This window comes from Amblyomma maculatum, chromosome 3, assembly GCF_055883805.1.
Source record: "Amblyomma maculatum isolate TAMU_Amacu chromosome 3, ASM5588380v1, whole genome shotgun sequence".
NCBI lineage: Eukaryota > Metazoa > Arthropoda > Arachnida > Ixodida > Ixodidae > Amblyomma > Amblyomma maculatum.
The window spans coordinates 51,333,113-51,354,620 of NC_139346.1; the positions used below are offsets into that span (position 1 = coordinate 51,333,113).

At 46.7% G+C, this 21,508-nt stretch overlaps 1 protein-coding gene across 1 annotated transcript in view; it reads left to right on the top strand.

Annotated features, from left to right (window-relative positions):
- Spx (Spliceosomal protein on the X) overlaps window positions 1-21,508 on the top strand; it is a 44,011-nt gene that overhangs the window by 7,259 nt on the left and 15,244 nt on the right. Inside the window, exons 3-7 of the mRNA XM_084597522.1 lie at window positions 5,073-5,218; window positions 5,835-5,963; window positions 6,641-6,821; window positions 17,826-17,984; window positions 18,892-19,029. Coding sequence (XP_084453648.1) covers window positions 5,073-5,218; window positions 5,835-5,963; window positions 6,641-6,821; window positions 17,826-17,984; window positions 18,892-19,029 — 753 coding nt within the window. The remainder of the gene's footprint in view (window positions 1-5,072; window positions 5,219-5,834; window positions 5,964-6,640; window positions 6,822-17,825; window positions 17,985-18,891; window positions 19,030-21,508) is intronic.

Here is a 21,508-nt window from a genome sequence, read left to right on the forward strand (position 1 = left end):
TAAACCGGACGTTTGTAAAAAGTTTTAGGCACGGCACAACACATGCGCATGCTCGCAGAATGCTGTAGTCAAGTGAGGCTGGTCTGTGAGGTACCACACAGTGGTGTTATCCTTACTGGTTGGTTTTGATGCATACATAATACATCTTCTGCTGGAGCTGCTGCTGAACTCTTCTTTGGGGCATTTCCAAATGGCTTTTAATGCAGGAATGCATTTTGTGGCTAGATTATCAGCTTCCATTGTCTACCAAGACAGATCAACCTCGCCATGTTGACTGGTTACTATCACAGGATTTTTAAAAACTGATGTATGGTACAGTAAGTGTTATTTCAAAATAATGTCAGGTGAATAAGTACCAGTAAAATCTCGTTACAAGAGACATGGTTAGAAGAAACACTCTGTTACTAAGGGCAACTTTGGCAGGTCCCTAGAGTAACTTTTTCACTATTTATAAGAGACACAACCCAGGGATGCTCATGCAATGCAGCTGACTCATACCAACTCATGTGTGCGGCAGTTTTGATTTCCTTATCTATATTCTGTTCCATATCAGTGTCCTTTTTTGTTGCAATATGTCGGAAATCGAGGAGTGCCTCCTCTTGACTTGGAAGTCAAAATGTCCCTGTTGTTTCATTCACATAGAAATGTGATGACAGTGCCTGAAACAATAAGAACATTTTGACTTCCCAGTCAAGAGGAGGCACTCCTCGGTTCCTGACATATTGCAACAAAAAAAAGGACACTGATATGGAACAGAATATAGATGAGGCAATCTAAACTGCCGCGCATACGAGTTGGTAAGAATTTTTGGTTACAAGTAACCTTGTTTACAAAAGACATATTTTTCCGGTCCCTTGAGTGTCTCATGTAATGAGGGTAATGAGGTTTAACTGTGGACGGTCTTTTTAGTTTATTGCATCCAATAGCTCATTGCGAAGGTGCAAGATTGTTAGTCTGAGAAAAATTCTTGTCCAGTGTCAAAAATGGACTAGTGGCGCCACCTGGTGCTGTTAACACACTGTAATTTTGTTTGAATGGTGTTAATATCCACCAGATGGTGCTGCTCGTCCAAAAAGTGGTTATAGTGCTCTAGAATATTGGGCAGTGTGACGACCGGCGCCGGAGAGCGGGCCGCTTTTGCGATGACAAGAACCGACTCCCGCGAGAGGGCGCGACGTGCAACAGGGGTGCCACGTTCGCCGCTCGGCGCGTAGCGGCCGCTGGATAGCGGGGGTACAGAGGAGGGGTGCGGTTCTCTTTGAAGCGATTTTCAGACGCTACGCAATTAGTGTGATAATAATTAAGAGGCAACTTATTCCAGGTGCTTAAACTGATCCCTGCCGTTCTTTTACGTCTATCTGGAGACATTGTGCACGCTTGGGTAGTCCTTCGGAGCAGCGCGCTATGTTTGAATCGCTATCTGAAACTCTCAACATTTCTTCCTGCGGACAGTTACAAATCGTCCAGATGAGCAATTTGTACTTAATGTTTGCAACAAAGCGTGGTGTTTTGCATTCGTTTTTCCCGTAAGGGAATAAAGGCTACTGCCCAGGAGCGCTAACACGCGGAGAAAAACAGTGTACATGCGAATCAAAGCTTGTGCTTCGTAAGGCCTCTTTAGGAACACTTATTTTTTACAAACCTTATTTACGAGCACATGCTTACATTTTGCAGCTTGCGCTTATTAATACATAACAACGTTTATCTTAAATTGTCAGTAATCTGTGATATATCTCTTTAATCGGTGTTTTTTATGTGCCCTAATCACCGCTTATATAAATTACAAATACAGTGTGCGAGCAAAACACATTTATTCACTACCGTACTGATTTAAAGCACTGTGGTATTTACCGACAAAAAAAAAATAAACAAGGTATACGCGACTCAAGCATTTATTCTTTGTTCGTGATTAACATATACGTATATCACGGACATTTGTTTGCGTGCCACTAACCAAAGGATGAACCAGCTGTTTAGATGAAAAAAAAAAACAAAAAGTCAAGTACAGCTACGGCATTACTTCAAATAAAATGTCAAAAATTGTTCATAGTGGGCACTTGAGTGCGGACGCTTTACTGGCATCAAATGGTACAGAGCAAACAAACAAAAATAAAAGCACTGATAATTACGCGTCGAATTGGCAGGTATGATGCAGTTCTTGGCGCGCACCGAGAGAAAGCGGAAAAATGCGAAAAAGATGGTGAACACCTAATACGCAAGCAATTAAAATAATGCCGAAATCAAATGCGGACATAATACGTGTTTATCCTTTGAGTGTGTGGTATTAGATATGAGTAATCGACTGGATATACTTGCAACTACTGCCGCACTATATATAATCGGGCTACTTGCCGCAGGTGCTCTTTGCAGTACTAACCAGACTATAATTGTTAACAAGGTTGATAGTACACGTGAAATACTTCCAAGGGAATTTAATTGTTTTCCCTTTGGAAACTCTTGTCGTGATTCACTTACTTCGCAAAGAGCGAAGCCGCGAAAACACTATAAATTTCATTGCTTCAAGTGGGAGCTTTTCTGGTGCTCCAAGTAGGTAAACTTTTTGAACCTTCACATTTTACAGGAAGATTGCAAAATCTGAAGTGCAAAGCAGTCGAAAAGGATCGTGCATCGAGCCAAATTTTTGAGTAAATTGCGAGCTTCCAACCTATAGAGCTATTTTTGTTCGTGGTGAGAAGCCGTGCCTGCCTCACAACCTCTCTTTCTCAGAAGGATAATCTAGCGGAAGCGAATAAGCGTATGCCCTATAGCCTCTGCGTCCTCTATTTTCCGTCGTTATTTCTTTTTCAAAGCTATTCTTTTTTTTTTTTTGTATGTACGTAAAACAGGACTAGAGCGATCTTCTGGAGGCAATGACTTGCATATTACCGGTGGCTTGCGTACCCTAGAATGGAAACATTTTCTTGAACAATTAGGTCATCTCTACCTCCATGCGGGGTAGTCCACATTTAATTCATTCCAACTGAATGCCGACTTCCCTTGTGGCTTCCGTGACGTACTGTAGTCGGCATAGTTGGCGTGGGAAACAACAGAATATACCATTTTGGACTGTTTTGATAATGGGGTTACTCCTGCGTGGCGTGACATGGTCCATAGGGTCACGAAGAGTCGGACACGACTGAACGACTGAACTGAACTGTGACTAGTTTTAGTCAGCGCTCGAACACACGTGTTGTATGTTTCACTTCTTCATACATCCTGCCTCCAAACTGCCCTCTTTTCAAAACACTACATTTCTGGACGTGAATTAGGTGCTTTAGGAATGCTAAAGGAAGCTGTACGGCGAGTGAAGCGTGCTGTGCGAGTCGTACGCCGGCCCTCTCCAAGCTGTTTTCTTCGGAGCCAACTTCTGTCATGTTACTTCCCCGAGGTGTTGCCGACGGCCAAAATGGAAAATAAATTAGGTGATTGCTAACAGTACTGAGCACCGTTAACCGGCATATTTGTAAAATCTTGTCGCGAACAGCTCGAGACGACGCACAAGCAAACAAGAACGTACAGTCCGCGCGGTATCCGCCCCGCCGCACAGCGCGCATACGCGGGCGCTCGGACGGCTGACACACCAGTTGCTGGTGGCGCCCTCTGCGCTGCGGCGCCTCCGTCATCGCAAAAGCGGCCCCTCGCTCCCATGCATTTCGCGGCGCGGTCGACACACTGCCCAATCTTCTAGAGCACTATAAAGTGGTTGTATACTCGTGTGTGAACGGCCATTTTGTCTTTTGGCATATCCAGCTTGTAAACTGCTGCCTGTTTTACTAGTAAGTCGCTGTGAGCTGATATAATGGTGTCGTCATCGGCGGAATCTTATACGACTGCAACTGTCAGTCGCTGAGAAAGCTTTTAACGACAACGCGACTGCCTTCGGGAACGACTGGCGAAAATGCTAACCACATAAGAAGACCGGATGCTCGCCTTATCATCTGTGGCAGCTTTAAGCAAGGAGAGAAATACTGTCACGTCAGCTTTGACAATGTGCTCTGCATGCCAGGATAGCATTATAGTTCACCACGTCGCTCTGCATGGTGGCGTGGCGCCACACCTTCGTGTCGTGCTTGTCCCAGCTGAACATGGGACACTGCACGAGTGGCTGTATGTGTCTCATGAGTGCACAGAAGACACTGCGAGGGCCATCAGTTGAAGGCAATATTAGGATAAAAAATTGGGACCATTGAGCTTTCGCAATCACGACCACTCCATGCTTTTGAGCGCAATCACGACCACTGCATGATTCAAGGCTTTTGCCTTGAATCAACTTCATCAGCAACGTACGGGACACAATGTTGAAGTTGGTGCACGTGGCCGAGGCTGAGCGTCATACTCCAAACATTTTTTACATGCATTGGAGACCAGTACATGCACTGAAGACCAGAACCACAAACGTGTGGTGGCTTTAAAAGAAGGTGAACACTTTTTCAAGACACTGCCCGCAAACATGCACCATAACAAAATGCTTAAGTCTGTGCCGGCACATTTCTCACACCACAGAGGACCTGTTGTAACCCTGCGAAAGTATCAGCACACTTATTGCCCAGTTATGTCACACGAGCACTCAAAGCAAATGTCATTTGGATGTATTTCATTATTTCACTGGAATTTCAAGTCTGTTGCCTCAACATGCTACCTGGTTTGTGTATGTTTGTGCATGTGTGTGCGTACATGTGGGCATAGCTGTTGTATCTTTGTTTTTTGATAGACTTTTGCTACTTTGTTCTTTGCATGACCTAGTTTATTAACTCTGCTGTCTAAAATTTCTTATTGGTTATGCACTTATGACAGCTGATCCTTGTTACATATTTGGCTTGATATTATGACTCCACTCCCTATTACATCACTTTGGCAATTGAGGGCACTCTAAATAATTAAAATTTGGTGCATGCAGTGAATATGGGGCATGCCAATGAAATCCTCAATAGTACATCGTTTTCAATTCAAAGGCTGAAAGTCTGAAGTTTAACCCTTTCTTTGTCAGTACGATGCATTGCATCTTATAGAAAGGTTGAACATGTGTCCATGTCAATCTCTCTGATCAAGCGCTTTGTGGCATGTATGTGCAGTCAACGTGCACATGCCCAAGGACCGGGTGACCGGCCACCACCAGGGCTATGGCTTTGTGGAGTTCCTGGGGGAGGAGGACGCCGACTACGCCATCAAGATCATGAACATGATCAAGCTGTATGGCAAGCCCATCCGTGTGAACAAGGTGAGGGGGGGGGGGCATGTTGCACTCTGTCAGGCAGCTTCACATCGGGCGAAATGTGGAGTGAAAGAGAGCAGGTGAAGCTGGGTTAATGGTGAGGTGGGGACCAGGAAATTTTGGGAAGTCAGTGGTGAGGTGGGGGACCAGGAAATTTTGGGAAGTCTGTTTACTGATCTGATTTTAAGGCCAGCTTGGTGTTAATTGCAAGGTTGTCTGATATATACCTCAGTGTTGTCGCTAGATTCAGCACAGCAGTGAGCTACTTGGAGGTGCATAGGCTTGAAACAAGCAGTTCGCATGCACCGTGAGATTTTTATGTTAAACACATCATCATTTGCCGGCAGCTCATCTGTTGAAAAAATTATACAAAAATGAAGCAGGAGAAAGAGAAAAATGAGACAAGCACTGACGTAGGAACTAAAGATGTTGGCTTTGCAGCACTGAACAAGTAATGTGGGATGGGCGAACAACAAAACTGGTCCCAGGCATCGTTTTGTTGCTTATTTCTCTGTCTGTGTTCTTGCGGTGCTTATTTTGTGAAGGGATTAGAGCGGACAGTTGCCCATGAGAGGCCAGACGTGGGTTGTCTGACCTTGAGTGGCCACTTTCCCCTTTCCAGGCATCGGCCCACCAGAAGAACTTGGACGTGGGTGCCAACATCTTCATTGGCAACCTGGACCCAGAGGTGGACGAGAAGCTGCTCTATGACACCTTCTCCGCATTCGGTGTCATCCTGCAGACACCCAAGGTACTGTGCACATCTCACCTTTGCCCCCCCCCCTTATGCTCCCGTCGACCTTTGTTTTATTTTGTGTCCGCGAGTTCAGTTATATCTAAGGCCACAAGGCTAATGTTGCTCTCGAATTACACAGTACTAGCAGGTGATGTGCATTGCAGCTTTCTCTGTTCGGTCAATAACGGCTAACAAATATTCGTTCGAGGCGAGGAAGCAGAGAGGAAAGGTTAGTCGACGGCAGGAAAGAATTTGGAAGCACTAGCGTAGGGAAGACGCGGGAAAATATTGTGCATTCTAGACGCTTCTCGCACTATGGCTGTATTCGCGCATTCTCAAAAAATGAATGTGTTTGTGATCAAGGTGTCTGGCCCGGCCTGGCCCGCCCGAGACAAATATACCTTGGCCCGGGACCGGCCCGAGCCTGGCCCGCAGCTGGCCAGGCTGGATACGGGCTTTCGGGTTGGCCCGAGCCTGTGCACAGCTATGAAAGGGGCACGCTGCCTAAAATCCTGGCCAGCTCGGAGTTTACAATTCTGTTGCTGTGCCGTAAACGGATTCTCCTAAGTTATCCTAATATACCACTGTTCTCGAAATTGGTGAAGCTGCACAGCCAAGCTGTGGCAAGTTTGCATTGAAGGAGGAAATTTGTAGCTTTGTGGTCTGAGCACGCTTTTTTTCTGCTGGTGCAGATCATGCGTGACCCGGACACGGGCAACTCCAAGGGCTACGCCTTCATCAACTTTGCCAGCTTCGAGGCCTCGGATGCTGCCATTGAGGCCATGAATGGCCAGTACCTGTGCAACCGGGCCATCACCATCTCGTATGCCTTCAAGAAGGACTCCAAAGGGGAGCGCCACGGCTCTGCTGCAGGTACGCCGCCATTGTTTACCTTCTCTAATGGCACCCCCGTGCACATTTTAGGCATTCATTTTCATGGCACTTGATTTGGATCCACAACACCCTTCATTGTTTTCAAGGTGCCCATTTGACCAGGGCTAAAACACCTCCATTTAATGCGAACACAGCTGCCATGACCACAGTTTGATGCCATGCTGTCCTTATCCTCAGTAGCTAGATGACATAGCAAAGCCACAGTGAGATGTAGGCTGCCAAGTAGCAGGAAACTCTTTCCGTAACACTTTTTCTCGATTCCATTGTGTTAGAGAGACAGTGATGAAACATTGCACTTGGCCTGTGTCTACAAATTGCTACATTCTGTGATCAGGACCAAGCCATTACTTGCACTTAAGGTGGCGGTCCTACGGTCGCCATCTTGGAAGTAGTTCAGATTCTGCCACCAGGCTACGCCACTAATCCATGTCTGATGAATTGAGTACACAGCCACCCAGCCCTCTCGACTTGTGCCTGAACGCTTTTCTTGTGTTGCTTTTCTTGTGTTGCTGCGCGGACTTTCAAAGGTTTTTACGGCTCCACAGCAGTGTCCAGGCAGAGAAGGGGAGGGATTTTGTCCCCATCCTGGGCAGCATGGGCTGCCCTATTGAACTCCCCTCTTCACCCCACCGCACCACTACTTCGAACAATACGCGCCCCGACAATGGGACAAGAGCCTTTCCTCTCTTGCCTATACTTCGTCTCACAAGATGTTTGCAGCACAGCGAAAGGCAGAGGCACCCCAGCCTCCAACCAGGATCAGGCGTACAATAGGCAATTGTGCTCCTAAGCGCCTCTCGCCTCCCCCCCCCCCCCCCCCTCCCAAATTGGCAGGGGTGATAGTAGGGGCACAATTCTCTATTATAGTGCGCACAGGCGAGAGGCACTTAGGAGCGAATAGCGAATAGCATCATTTCTGCAGACTTCGTCAAGGAACCTTAGTTGAAGTCCGCACCTGTCTTGTGTTCTTTTGATCCTCGTCTTTTGGGCTGTGCAATCGAGTGATCGTTAGCGAACTTTAAGAATACGGCGACCATATCCGTAAGTGGGACAGAGTAATAGCGGAGCGTGCGCACTATAATAGAGAATTGTGCTCCTACTGCCACCCGCGCTATTACCCTGTCCCCCTAAGCGGTAGGGGTACCATATTATAAACCTCCCTATTGTTGATGCCATAGATATAGTAGGGATCGGAACACTCCTTGACTGGAGTGGAAGTTGTCAGCTCTTGCGCTCAACAGAAATTTGCTTTATCAAACGTTACAAATATGATAATGTAGCTATAATTAGCTGAACTTCAGTCAACAGTCGCCCTTGTTTATTTTTTGTTCGTGCTTGTCCAATCTCGGAAACTAGAGCTTATAAGTTACGATGTGAAAATGAGTGAATGATTGCCAATTTTTCCTTTTGAGATGAATCGATATTTCGAGATAGATGTGATATCCACCAAGAGGCTATGTATCGCGCAGGAGGCCGGCATGTATTCATGTTCTCTTCGGCGCTGAGGAGGCGCATTCACACTAAACTATGTGGGAAATGGGGGAAGGGGAGAGGGGATTGTAAAGGAAGGTTGCCAGAAGAAAGGACCTAACGGGGACAGTTTTGTAGGCGCTTATGGCGGCCACTTCCCCACTTCCAATTGGATGCCTCACAGAGTCTTCATTTTATTCGCTCGCACGTATGTTCATGCGCGCGTGCGTGCGTGTGTGTGCGTGCATGTGTCTGTGTGTGCGCACGCGCGCACAATTAAAGGAACACAGTATTTTCAGGCAATTAGAATAAAATTTTAATAATCAATCTCCTAGAAACATTTTTCTCCTGCAGAATTTCACTCGACACTGAAGCCTGATGTGAAAAGTAGCATGCTATGGAAGACGCTGACCTGTCCTGCTGCAGCTTCCCGTGATGATGCATGCGCTTTCTGAACCAATATATTGGGTGGACTACTGTTTATTACAGTTGAATCCCGCCACAACGAATACCGCCACAACGAAATTTCCGCGACAACGAATAATTTTTTGTTCCCCGCGAGTATCCTATAAGAATTAATGGCCTAAATTTCTCTGCACAACGAACCATTTTTGCAGAGCGTTTCCGCTTCAACGAAATTTTCGCGTTCAAAATCGAAACCGAAACTAGTTTTATTGGCGAGAAGTCCAAGTCAAATCCAAAGCCACATTAAGCATGAAATCACGTGATTGCAGTTCCGCCATTTTGGCTTTGTGTCGTGGTCGCGTTGTTCACTTGCTGCCTTTCTCTTCGACAACGACGAGTTTTCATCCGCAGGACACGATGGCAACGCAAGTGAAAAAACGCAAAACTCTTTCCCTTGAACAAAAAGCTCAAATAATCGCCCAAGCAGAAAGCGGAAGGAAGAAAGCGGCAATTGCTGAAGACTTCGGAATTCCTGCAAGTTCGCTGTCAACGATTCTAGGCAATAAGGACAGCGTGAGAATGGCACTTGCTTCAGGCACATCCTCGAAGCACAAAAAGGTGACGCGGCCCCTCCATGAAGAGTTGGACAAAGCAGTGCATGCGTGGTTTGTGGAAGCACGAGCCAGCAACGTCTCCCTGTCCGGAAGCATCGTCCAGCAGAAAGCCTTGAACTATGCATGCCTACTTGGCATTGATGATTTTAAAGCCAGCATTGGCTGGCTAAACCGTTTCAAGGCCCGCCATAACATCGTTGGAAAAGTGTTGTGCGGCGAGTCAATGTCAGCAGACGTGGACGGAGCAGCTGCTTGGAAGGCGAGTAACATGGCCGGAATTTTAAGCAACTTCGCGCCTGCAGACATTTACAACGCCGACGAGACCGGGCTATTCTACGAGATGTTGCCGGCTAGGACGCTCGACTTCAAGGGGCAGTGCTGTCACGGCGGCAAACACAGCAAAAAACGCATCACAGTGCTGCTTTGCACAAACATGGATGGCTCGGACAAGCGTCCGCCGTTAGTCATAGGCAAAAGTGCCAAGCCGCGCTGTTTTAAGGGAACTCGTAGCCTACCTGTGCAGTACAAGGCGAACAACAAGTCATGAATGACCCGCGCTATTTTCACCGAGTGGATGATGGCATTCGACCGCGACATGAAGCGGCAGGGCCGTAAAGTTTGCTTGCTTTTGGACAATTGTTCAGCGCATCACTCCGACGAAGTCAAGCTCACTAACACGGAGCTGAGGTTTTTCCCTCCCAATTGCACGTCTGTCTTACAGCCTCTCGATCAGGGCGTGATTCTTAGCCTGAAGCGCGCTTACCGCGGGAGGTTAATTCAGCGGCTGCTTTTTAACACTGAAACCGGCCGAGACACGAAGGTGGACTTGTACGTGGCACTGCAGATTATGTCTGCTGCCTGGAGCACACTGGGGCGCTCAGTAATTGTGAACTGTTTCAGGCACGCCGGATTTGCCGAAGGTCGACCCGTACACTCTGCTGGCCTAACACCAGGCGTTACAGACGACGACGAAGAGGCGTCACCGGCTCCAGGGATCGCGGCCGCCTGGAAAACGCTGGGAGAAATAGGAACCGTGCCGCCTAATCTCGAGCTCGACGAATACATCGGCGCTGACGCTTGTGTTGTTGTTCACGAAGATGTGAGTGATGAGCAGATCATAAAAGCTGCCCGGAATGATAAGGACTCTTCCGATGAAGAAGACGACGACGTACAGGAATCGCCGGCTGCGGCAACCGCCGTACAGGTGATGGACGCTTTTGATGTCATCAGGAATTTCGTTGCTGTCCGAGACGACGATATTGCAATGGGTTTGCTGACCGAGTGCGAAAATCGCGTGACGGCGTTGCTCGCCGTGAAGCGTAAGCAAACCAAGCTTACAGATTTTTGGCATTAAACGCCTTTGCTGCTGCTTGGGCAATTCTTTCTGCGTTTCACGTCAAATTTTTGCGATAACGAAGTTCCGCGAGAGCGAATTTTTTTTTGTGCACCGTGAATTTCGTTATAGCGGGATTCAACTGTATTAGCTTGGAGCCTGACTTTATTGTACTCATTTCACAGGGCACACACACGTATGCAACAAGTATACTTTAGTGTTGAGCTCACCTTTCGGCTTCATGTGTTGGTAGTAAATAATTTCGTGATGTGGCACTTGTACATTCACACATTTGCAACATAATAATTAGAGCCTGATTTTTACTCCATGCAAGAGCGCCCATGCTTACCAAATGTTTTCCTGCAAATGCCAAACGATTAGACGCATCGATCAAATCGCGTTCTGTCAGATTTGGCATGTGCTATAATTTGTGAATTTTTCCATACCAATGCAGTACAGGGGTTTTGATGGAAGAACGGAAGCACGTTCTTTGTATGCTTCGAAATTCTCACACGCTTCTATGTCACTTTTGCTAACATGATCGGACACCTTTTAGAGCACAGGAAGTCGAGTTGCTTCAAAACAAGGTTCAAATATGAAGTCAACAAATTGGGCGTTCAGACGGCGGGTGAGAGTGGACGCCTGGGTGACAGGGTATCTACCTTACTCGAGATAAGGGCCCCATTCTTTTGGAAACGCTCTGCCTGCCGACGGGCTTTTAGAGCGTTAGCTCTGTTGCTCACTTGCACGAGTGGCGCGTTTTTCTAAGAATCGTGAACAGTGCCATCACCATAGCAACATCGCCGTCTTCGTTGTGCCCAGGCAAACTAGACCGAACACTCCACGCCCCCGGCCGCAGCGGCAAAGCGCAGTAGCGGGCGATGCTAGGCAGGTGTAGCATTGTAGCAAAAATGAACGCCGAAGTAGCTTCCCTACCGAATGCATCAACGGTTTACCGTAGACGCCGTAATGCTTCGGACAATCCGCGGTATATCCCCCCTCAAGAAGCGTAATTAGCTAGGAAGAGGACGGGACATCATGCATGTATAAAAAAATAAAATAAGCGCAAATAAAAGCATCAAACGGGAAACCAATTCAGTGTTATCTCTCATAAAATATATATATATATATATATATATATATATATATATATATATATATATATATATATATATATATATATATATATAAACAAATGCTTTTTATCTGGTTTCTCCATTGTGAACAACGAAGCTGTGGGGCTTCCGAAAAGTTAGTACGTTTTCATGAAACTTTGACTTGGTCAGTGACCCTGTATATTTTTTTATGCCACCACCTGATCAGGCTGCATTTCATCGAACTCTTGATTACTGTGGTTTCTCTCATTTGAGCTAAAGCTCGACATTCGGTTCAGCAGCGTTGAGCCTCATCGTTTTTTTTTTTTTTTTTAATTTTTAGTGAAGGGAACAACGGAAATGCAGTGGCAAAACCCGATTCAACATCACATTTTTGTATTGGAGAAGCTTCACATGGCTGTTTCCTACTTGTCCATTCACCGAAAAAATCCCCGGCAGCTACTGCGGCACGTTACCTTTACTATCATCACCGGAACGCAACATTCGGAAAAAAGAAAAGAAAACATGACTGAAACGCTGGTGATTATCTTCGGCCGCCCACTATATAATTTTTTCTCCTTTTCATTGGAGCCTGCACTGCTTGCGCTATATAGGAACTTCAGTAGGAAGGTTGAAGAGGCATGCTTGTGCATGTTCAGGTTTTCAAGTTGTACTTGGCACACTGTCGAAACATTTTATCTGTACCAGTAAAGTGGCAGAGGGTACAAGTATTCGTGCAATTTCTCCTAGGGAGACGCTCTTTGAAATTATATTAATTTATGCAGTGTTATAGTTCCGTGCCCTACTATTCATTTTATCATAGAAAGAAGATATTTTTTCTTGTTGCCACTGAAAAAAAAAAAGCCTAAATTCCACACCCACACAATATATGCTAACACCGCGAACATCTGAAGATAGCTTTGTGGCGGAGCTAAGACGCGGAATAACCAGCTCCGACCGCGTTCGGGTTCGAACTGTTTTCTTTTTTTTTTTTTCGCTGCTTGCACTGACACGCTTAGTGCCAAATTCTTCTTTGTCCAGTGCCGTTCCGTTGTTTGTGACAAAAGCGCGGCGCGAGGGGCGCTCCAAGACTACAAGCAACTAAGACCCTGCCAACCATTATTTTTCCTCCCTCGGCTGCGGCGGCAAAGTCAAATTTATTCACACTTTCGTAACATTTTCTTTCCTGTCCTGCCTAAGATATGGAAAATAAACAAACAGCAATGCAGTTGGGCTGATACCAGTAAATAAACTGCACTTTAGCAGCCGATGCATTCTTTATCATGTGTGCAGAGCGAAGCAGAATTTTAGTATTTCTTTTACCGTTTCTATCTTTGTTCTGAACTCGTAAAATCTTAATTCATATCATGCAATAAATTTGTGCGGCACGTAACCTCTTATCCTTATTTGATAATTTCCATAGCATCAAGTTTTATTTTTCCTTTGAGGGTTTGCATGATACCGACCCTCTAACGCGCAAGATTTCATTGCCTCACTTTCAATGTAGGACTGACTCGATAATAAGAATGCAGAGGTTTCGCGTTGTCTGGATGTATCTCTAGCTGCTAGGTTGAAATTATGACAGCACTGTTCTTTGAATTGCTCATTCCGCTTAGTCATTTCTGAGGAAGGAAAGAGGCCTTTGTTTTTCGGTTTCCCCATGTTAGCGGTTATTCGCTTCTCGTGCGAGGCAGCCCCATGAGCAGAAAGATGCCTGCTTTTGCCAAACACAAGCATATATCATGTGTGTTACTAAAAAAGCTAGAAACGACTAACGAAAGCCAGTACTTGTACTGGACAAGAAGCACGTTTCGTTCGCCGGGGTACAGTGTTGATTGTAGCCGGGGCGCACCTCAGCTGCACGCGCGAGAGCCTTAACTGGCAACTTTTTGGCACACAAACAGTATGACACACTTAATTCGTGGCAATAAATAAATCTCAAAGCAAGCAAGTGTACATTTGTGAAGGAACCATTTTCAAGTAGCGCTACTGCGCATGCGCGAAGCGCCTGCACCTCAGTTCGACCCGACCACTCGACCCGACTCGCCAGTGTTTACCTCTCTCGCCCGATGAAAAGGAAAGGGCAGAGGGAAAACGTTGTAGAAGCACAATACCCTCTCGTAAATACAGTAGAATCTCGATGATACGAATTGCAAGGGAGCACGCAAAATATTCGTATCATCCCGAATTCGTATGATTCAAAACAAGTCAACATCCACATGGGAATGAATTGAAAATGAACCAAAGTTTATTATGGCGAACTACTTGCGGCCGAAAAAGTCCGTAATGCTTGTCTGCACTTTTTTGCTGTTAATGTCGCGGACAAGCTCCGCCTGAAAGGCATAAAACCGTGCCGCGGTTTCGTCGCTCACGCTGCTGGCACTTACGTTGCGGCGCAGAACGTCCAAAGCGTGAAGAGTATCTGCCTTTGACGGTGGCTGATCACACTCGTCATCAGCGTCACCATCGCTGTCAGGCTCACTTTCGCAATCATTCGCTTCATTGACCAAGTCTTCAATAGACCTCAGCCCACAGGTCGCGACATTGTCGTCCGCGGTAACGAAGTCCCGAACCGAAGCTTCAGTTTCCAGATTGTCCCAGCCATCAATCGTGAGGTCTTCGTCTGGCTCTTGACAATCTCCTGCCGAAGCCGCAGCAAGTCCGATGGCAAATCCGCACTTTCTAAAACAGTTCGAGATTGTGTCTGAAGTTACACTATCCCACGACATGGCTAGAAAGTGCAAAGCATCTAAGAGACTGATCCGCAAGTTTGCTTCTTTAAGGTCAATTTTTGCCAGCAGACGCCTCACTAGAAGTCCTTTGAAATGATGTTTCACATTTCTAATTATCCCAGCGTCCAGTGGCTGAAGGTGGCTGGTAGTGTTCGCCGGCAGGAACCTGACTTTCACGTTATTGAATGTCATTTCCTTTGGGTGGGCAGAGCACTGGTCCACGAAAAGCAAAATTTTCCGGTTTCTTGACGCCATTTTCCGATCAAGGCTTGTCAAGAACTCGCGGAAAAAATCTCCAGTCATCCACGTCTTTTGGTTGCCTTTGTAAAAGACAGGCAAACGCTCCGCCGATCGGAAACACCTCGGTTTCTTCGACTTACCGATGACGGTAAGCTGGAGTTTCTCTGATCCATCCGAGTTGCAGCAAAAGAGTACTGTTACTCTCTCCTTGCTTTTCTGGCCGCCCTGGCATGCCTGGCCTTTTACGCACAAACTTCTTTCTAGTGGAAGGTTGAAAAAGAGGCCCGCCTCGTCGGCATTAAATATGTCACGTGGCGCATACTCGGAAATCAGCGCCGGCAGCGTGTTCAGCCACTCATCTACAGCTGACTGATCCACTTTCTTGCCTTCACCTGAGACGACCCGGCAGACAAGTCCGTGCCGCTCCTTAAACCGGTGCAGCCATCCCCCAGACGCTTGGAAATTTTCAATTCCAAGCGAAAGCGCGACGGTGTCGGCTTTTTCACGTAGCACCTTGCTGTCCACGTTGACGCCGGCCGCTGTCACTTCGCGGAACCAAGTCAGCAGAACCTCTTCCAGCTTGACATGGGTCGCTGTTTTAGCCTGCTTCACGTTCGCACCGAAGTGCTGCACATTCTTCAAGATGACATCTCGCTACCCAACAATGGTGCAGAGTGTTGACGGTGCCAACCCTAGCTCTTTTGCTAAGTCGACACTCTTCTTCTTAGGGTTTTCGTCGACCCTCTTCAGCACTTCAAGCTTTTCCTTAAAAGAAAGGGCTTTACGCTTCCGCGACATTTCGGCAGCAGCGAATGCTTGCGTCTTTCTAACGTTTGGGCAGTTCACGTCACAGCAAACGACAGAAAGAAGCGGCGAACGGAGAACCGGAGAACTACTGTAGTGGCAGCCAGCATCACAGTCCTCCTGGGAACAGCCAGCGAGACAACTTTTCGATAGACCAATGAGCTGCCAGCGAATGAGTGACGTACACGACTGAGCACGTGCTTCGCCTTGGCCGTCCTTGTCTAGTGCTCGTCGGTTTGCTACGAAAGGGAGGGGGGAGTAGGGTGGCTAGTGGGGTGAGAGGCGTTGGAGAGGAGAGGCAGCGGCCGCGGTGGGTACCCTCTCCCCCTGTGAGCTCTTGCGCTGAGCTGCTCAGTGGCTTTGTGCCTTTGTACAACGTTCGTTCCTATCATTCGCAGCGGGGGGAGGGGGGGGGGGGGAGGGAGTTGGCGGCGGCCGCGTCGGTTATGTTACCTGCTTGAGGCCAGCCGCGCCGGCCCGCTCGCATGCACGACTGGTTTGCACATTCGTATCAATCGCGGCAGGTTCAGAAACTCTTCGTATCACCCCGAATCTTAACGTATTCTATACAATGTAGTCCGTTCAAAGCATTCCTAAAATTCGTATCATCCCGAAATTCGTACCAGCCGTAATCGTATCATCGAGATTCTACTGTACCCCTCGGTTCAGGGTGTTTGTGGCGCCATCCTCGTAATTTTTTTGAACTGTGACATTTTAGTGCACATGAAATTTCATTGATGGCGCTACCTACTACATTTATCATACATGGCTCTGTTATTTCACTATTATTTTGCTTTTTGTAAACTTTGTAGTTGCTAATTGTTACCGGTTGAATAAAGGAACGAAAGCCCGAACCTTTAAGTTATATTCGCCAGAAACAAACAAGCCATGGACCATTTCAATCATGCTTAAAATATTTCATGAAGAGCTCGCGCGCTTCAAGTGAACCACGAAAAAATTAGCTGAAATCATCCTGACAGTGCACATTCCTCGAGAGTCGTAGAACAAAACCGATGCTTATCCTCTGACAGCGAGGTGTAAAGTTTTTCCACGCGAAATTTCAGCACAGAGAAAAGCTTTACTTGAACAGTTTAGCATTTACTTTTAGCCATTTTACAAAAAACGCTAAGTTTGATCACAAATAACTTTTACACTAAAAGAAGCAGACAGATGATATTTTCAGGAAAAAGCGAACTATGTACGACCTCCAACTGCGCAAAAAATCTTCGCTGCAGAATGCATATCTTGAAAGTTATTGTACGTATAATTACCTGTTTTATACACTTTTCACAGGCGCGTGGCTAATAAACTATGCGATACACAGTAATAAAAATGCTTAACTTTGTTCATTAACATCTAATCTCAAAACATCTCGAACGGTTTTTTTCTAGGTGCAAAACATTTTGCACAATTTTGCTTTTCCCGAGACAAGTAGAGCTGAAAAGCCGTTTCTTACCTTTGTGTTTTCCTTTACAGCTTGAACATTGTTGCAGATATTTATAAATCAAATGCACCATTAGAAAGGGGAGGAAATAAACTTTATAAATATATTAAAGTCACATTTATAAACTAAACGAGTGAGGCGCAGTAGGCGTATGAATATCATCACAAATGTCGTCTCTTCACCGCTGGAGTGGGACCGCCACCTTAAGTGGAGGTTTAAGTGCAGGTAATGCCTTAAAGTAATACAGTCCTGTTCTTATGACCATGCTGAATGACGTTTTGCGCCGTTAATTTCCTCTGGGAACAACTCCACGCCCTCCTGATCTGATAAAGAGCAGTGCCTTTATCATTTTCTGGCTGAACAATGCAATGTATTCAACACCATGGGTTAAATAGCATGTTAAGACGGAGGATCACTTGGGTATCTGTCTTTCATCTTCAAGGTTGTTCAAGGTGACTCAAGGTGACATCGCACAACCCAGGGCTGCCTCTTCGTTAATAATAAAAATAATTGGTTCACAGGAAAGGAAACACGCAAGTTGCCTTAGCCAAGAACGGTGACAGCCTGTGTGGCAACACCAAACCACGATACGCTATAGCCGCAGTTAAGATCGGTAACCGTGGTTAAGAATAACCACAGCTGGGCTGCCTGTGTGACTAGGGTATAAGTTGTGGCAGCTATAGTATTCCGGTGGACGCAAGGCACGGACATGTCTCTATGCTGTGCAATGTCACCGCTTCTTGAAGCACCCTGGGTGGTCCAAGTCTGAAGTCTGTGGCATCCCTGCCCATAGCCCGTGTGTCATTTTGGAATTTTAACAGGGATCCTGCATCTTTCTCCGTTTCAGAGCGTCTCTTGGCTGCCCAGAATCCACTGGCCCACTCGGATCGTCCCCACCAGCTATTTGCAGATGCACCTCCCATTGGTGGGCTTCCCCCACCCCCACCGGTGGCCGGACTGCCTCCCCCCGTGCCCCTGGGTGCCATGCCCCCAGGACCACCACCCGGTGAGTCCTGTCTGCCCTTAGAGTCGGCTGACAGGGGAGTGGTATCACCACTAACAGTTCGATCGCTGCATGTAGTTATGACCTTGGAAGTTCACCTCTTCTGGAAGAGGGTCAGCTTGCTCTGTCCAGGAGTGGGCATTTGGTCATTGCTTTCATGTTGTATGTACTATGAGCAAGTGAGGACTAACCCTGCTTTTTTATGCAGTGTAAGGCAGGGGGGTTGCAAGCACACCTGTCAGCAGGCTTGTATGATGTAGACTTGTGCTCATTGGGTGACTCGTTTTAATGTGTGGGAATTTTGTGCAAGCCAGATGAATTGTCTATTAATATTAAATGAAATGAAATAAGGGTGCCCAGGGTAAGTAGCATTGCTTGCTTTAAATGTAAAACCCAGCTGCGATACAAATGATACTTAGCCTCTGTCTAGATCAGATTTTTTCAGTGGTTGTGATGTTGTGTGGTGATTCATAACGGCTGGTAGAATAATGGCACCATCAGGACACAGGCATTTATTGGTCCTTCGACACCTTTGGAAGGAAATCTGATGCATCATTCAGTGCCTGAGGGCTAATGAGTTACACTCCTTATGCACTTGTGGAATCTGTGTCATTTTAACTAGTCTAATTTTATTGCATGCTTGTTAAAAGTATCCCCTTTACACGCTAGGGCCTACAAGCAGACCCCGGATGCAGCAGAAACAGGCGGTTCGCTAGTGCAGTTGTTGATGCTAACTTTATCTTGTATCACTTTTTCTGCACATTTTATAATTGTATAACTACTATGTTTAATGATTAATATGTTTTCTGTGCATACGATTGCTTATACCTGTGCCCACTCCTTATGTAATACTCCCAAATGGGGGTATAAGTGGTGTGATCTGATTGTGACACTCTTATGTCCATTGCAGGAGGCCTGCCGATGCCACCGCTGCCCAACCTGCCTCCGCCACCACCCATGCCGGGTGGCATGCCACCCATGCCACCACCCTTCAGGCCAATGCCACCTTTCCCACCGGGAGGCATGCCCCCACCTCCTCCACCCTCTAGTGAGTCACAACCAGGGGGATCTCTCAATCTCGTTGGCCTCTGGGAACCCCCGGCAGTCTTCAGAACGTACATATACGAACCCTGGCTTCTTCCCTCCCTAAAATAGCACGTAAACAGTCGCTAGTTTAATGGAAGGCTGTATAGCGGAAAAGTCTGCTGTGAGCAACTGCATTATGTTAGCCACGGTAATAAAGATGGTTAGAGGAAAGGTTGAGATTTTTGAACGAACCTCTGCTCTTAACCTTCGTGCAGATCAGAGATCAGAACAAAATTGTAGTTGGAGTGACGCGGTAGTGCACATCATGTGTTACAGTGTCTGTTAGGCATTGTATGAATTCACGTGTTGAAATTCGTCCTAGGCACTATGTGCGCACTGGAATCGCAGTTCTAAGAAGCACTTTGATGAACCCAACAGTTCTGTTAAATGTATCAGATACCCAGTCCCTGGGTTACATCATAGCCTACCACTTTCATTGAAGTTGACCAGTGGGCCAACATGTTGGCAAGACATGCCGGTTTCTCTAGGAGAGAATTTTTTGAACCTGAAATTTCTCTCAGCACCTCAGAGATGTCCATGAAGAAATGACCCACAGGGATGTTTCTGGTGCAAATTTTTTCAAGCAAGTTTTTTTGATGCTTGTTGCTACAGTAAAAGCTCATTAATTCGAACTTCACGGGACCGGGAAAAACGTTCGAATTATCCGATGTTCGAATTATCGAATGGCCTCGAAAAAACTGACCAAAACCATTTGTATTACGGTAAATGTACCGTATTTAGTCTAGTCGCGTAATGAACTCGCTGCAACTCACTCTCATAATGAACCCACCCAGGCCCGTTCTGGTGCCTACGAATCTGAAAAAAAAAAAATAATAATAATAAATGCGTCAGTCGTTCGCGCTCGCCGTCAGGGTCCACAACACATTTCTTGGCAGTGCGCCAAGATGATGGGCAGTGATAACGGCGTGTTTATCTTTTGACTTTAGCTCCCGCAGGGGGGAGGAAAGCGAGCTTGGCAAAGTGCCAGCGCTTGTCCGGTAGTGCAAGCCTCCTTTTCAGTACGTTTGCTCATGCTGGGGTGGGCGGCGCCGTCTACTGCCACTCCAATCATCAGAACGAACCTACTAAAAGCCCGCGTCATGATCGCGGCTGACTCGCGTGCTTCCATTGACCACTGATGGGTGGAAGGATAGATGGCTATCGCAAAAAAAAAAAAAGAAAGAAAGTTTAACCCATAGTGCCCTGTCCGAGATCATAGAGCCTTTTATGGGCGTTGGCTGGAACCGCGCCGACAGCATCATCCCTATTTCCAAATTAACAGGGTTGGAATTAACGAGTATTTAGTTGCGAGCTATGGAGGTTGAGCAGAAGAGAGAGCAGGCAGCCGCCCCTGCGCGGCCATGCACTGACCTTGCCGCGGCCGCCGTCCCCTCCCTCCAACTCAACGCTGCCGGCCGGCCGCCACGACAGTCATGGTGCCATTTAAGTTTTACCCACTCTTCCATAGTTTTACCTGGTTCCGTCGTCTGTCCCCGTTTTGGACGTGCGCAGCCTCTAATTATGCCTACCAATCGCGGAGATGTTCTTTACTTTTTTTTTTTTTTTTTTTGCCGTGTGATGTGCGCCAAGCCGCCTAGACGCGGCAGAGCGTAGTTCGAATTATCCGTAGCGGAACCGACTCGCGTTCGAATTAACGGGCTTTTTTATACACAGATCTCTATGGAGCTTGGCCGGACCAAGTAGTGTAGTTCGAATTATCCGAAAATTCGAATTATCGAGGTTCGAATTAACGAGCTTTCACTGTAGTGGTGAAACTGGAATGTCTCAATACTTTCAGCTTTTTCTCACAGTGCTGCTTAAAGTTTTCTTCAGAAGGGTTATCAAAGAAAACTGACCAGTTGCAAATGAGTGTGGTCACAACTATTCTTGTGCCGGCCATCAGGCGGTGTTCATAAGAGCCTTAGAAACTCGTTTTGAACTTGGTCATCGATCCAGTCGAATCATTAGTTAGGCATGTTGAGGAGTGTTTGGCTGTTCAGTCCGAGACCATCGTGCTGCTTGGAGTGTTTGCTTCAGCCGACATTATCTGGTATGCTCTATTCGTTTTGGCCCTGGAACATGCGCGCTCGTGCCAGAATTGTTTCACCAGAATAGAAAGCCGTGCGAGTTATATGTAAGCTTTGCTTGGCTGCATTGGGCTGTCGGATGGGAGAACGAAAATTTTCGTTGTCTGATATTTGAGCAGAGCATATTGGTTAAACTTGTTGCACTACACGTTAAGCAGTGCCTTGTTGCACCAAACACACATTGGTGATATATGTGCTTTCACATTGAGACAGGTGCACAGATCAGTCTGCTGAGTGGTCTACTGAAGGGTTCCACATTGGTAGAGATTCTTTGGCCCATTCTCATGTATTTGTGGGCTGTTTGCTTTCCACGGGGCACCTTTTGCACCTAGTGTTGCTTCGAGTGCTGTGACA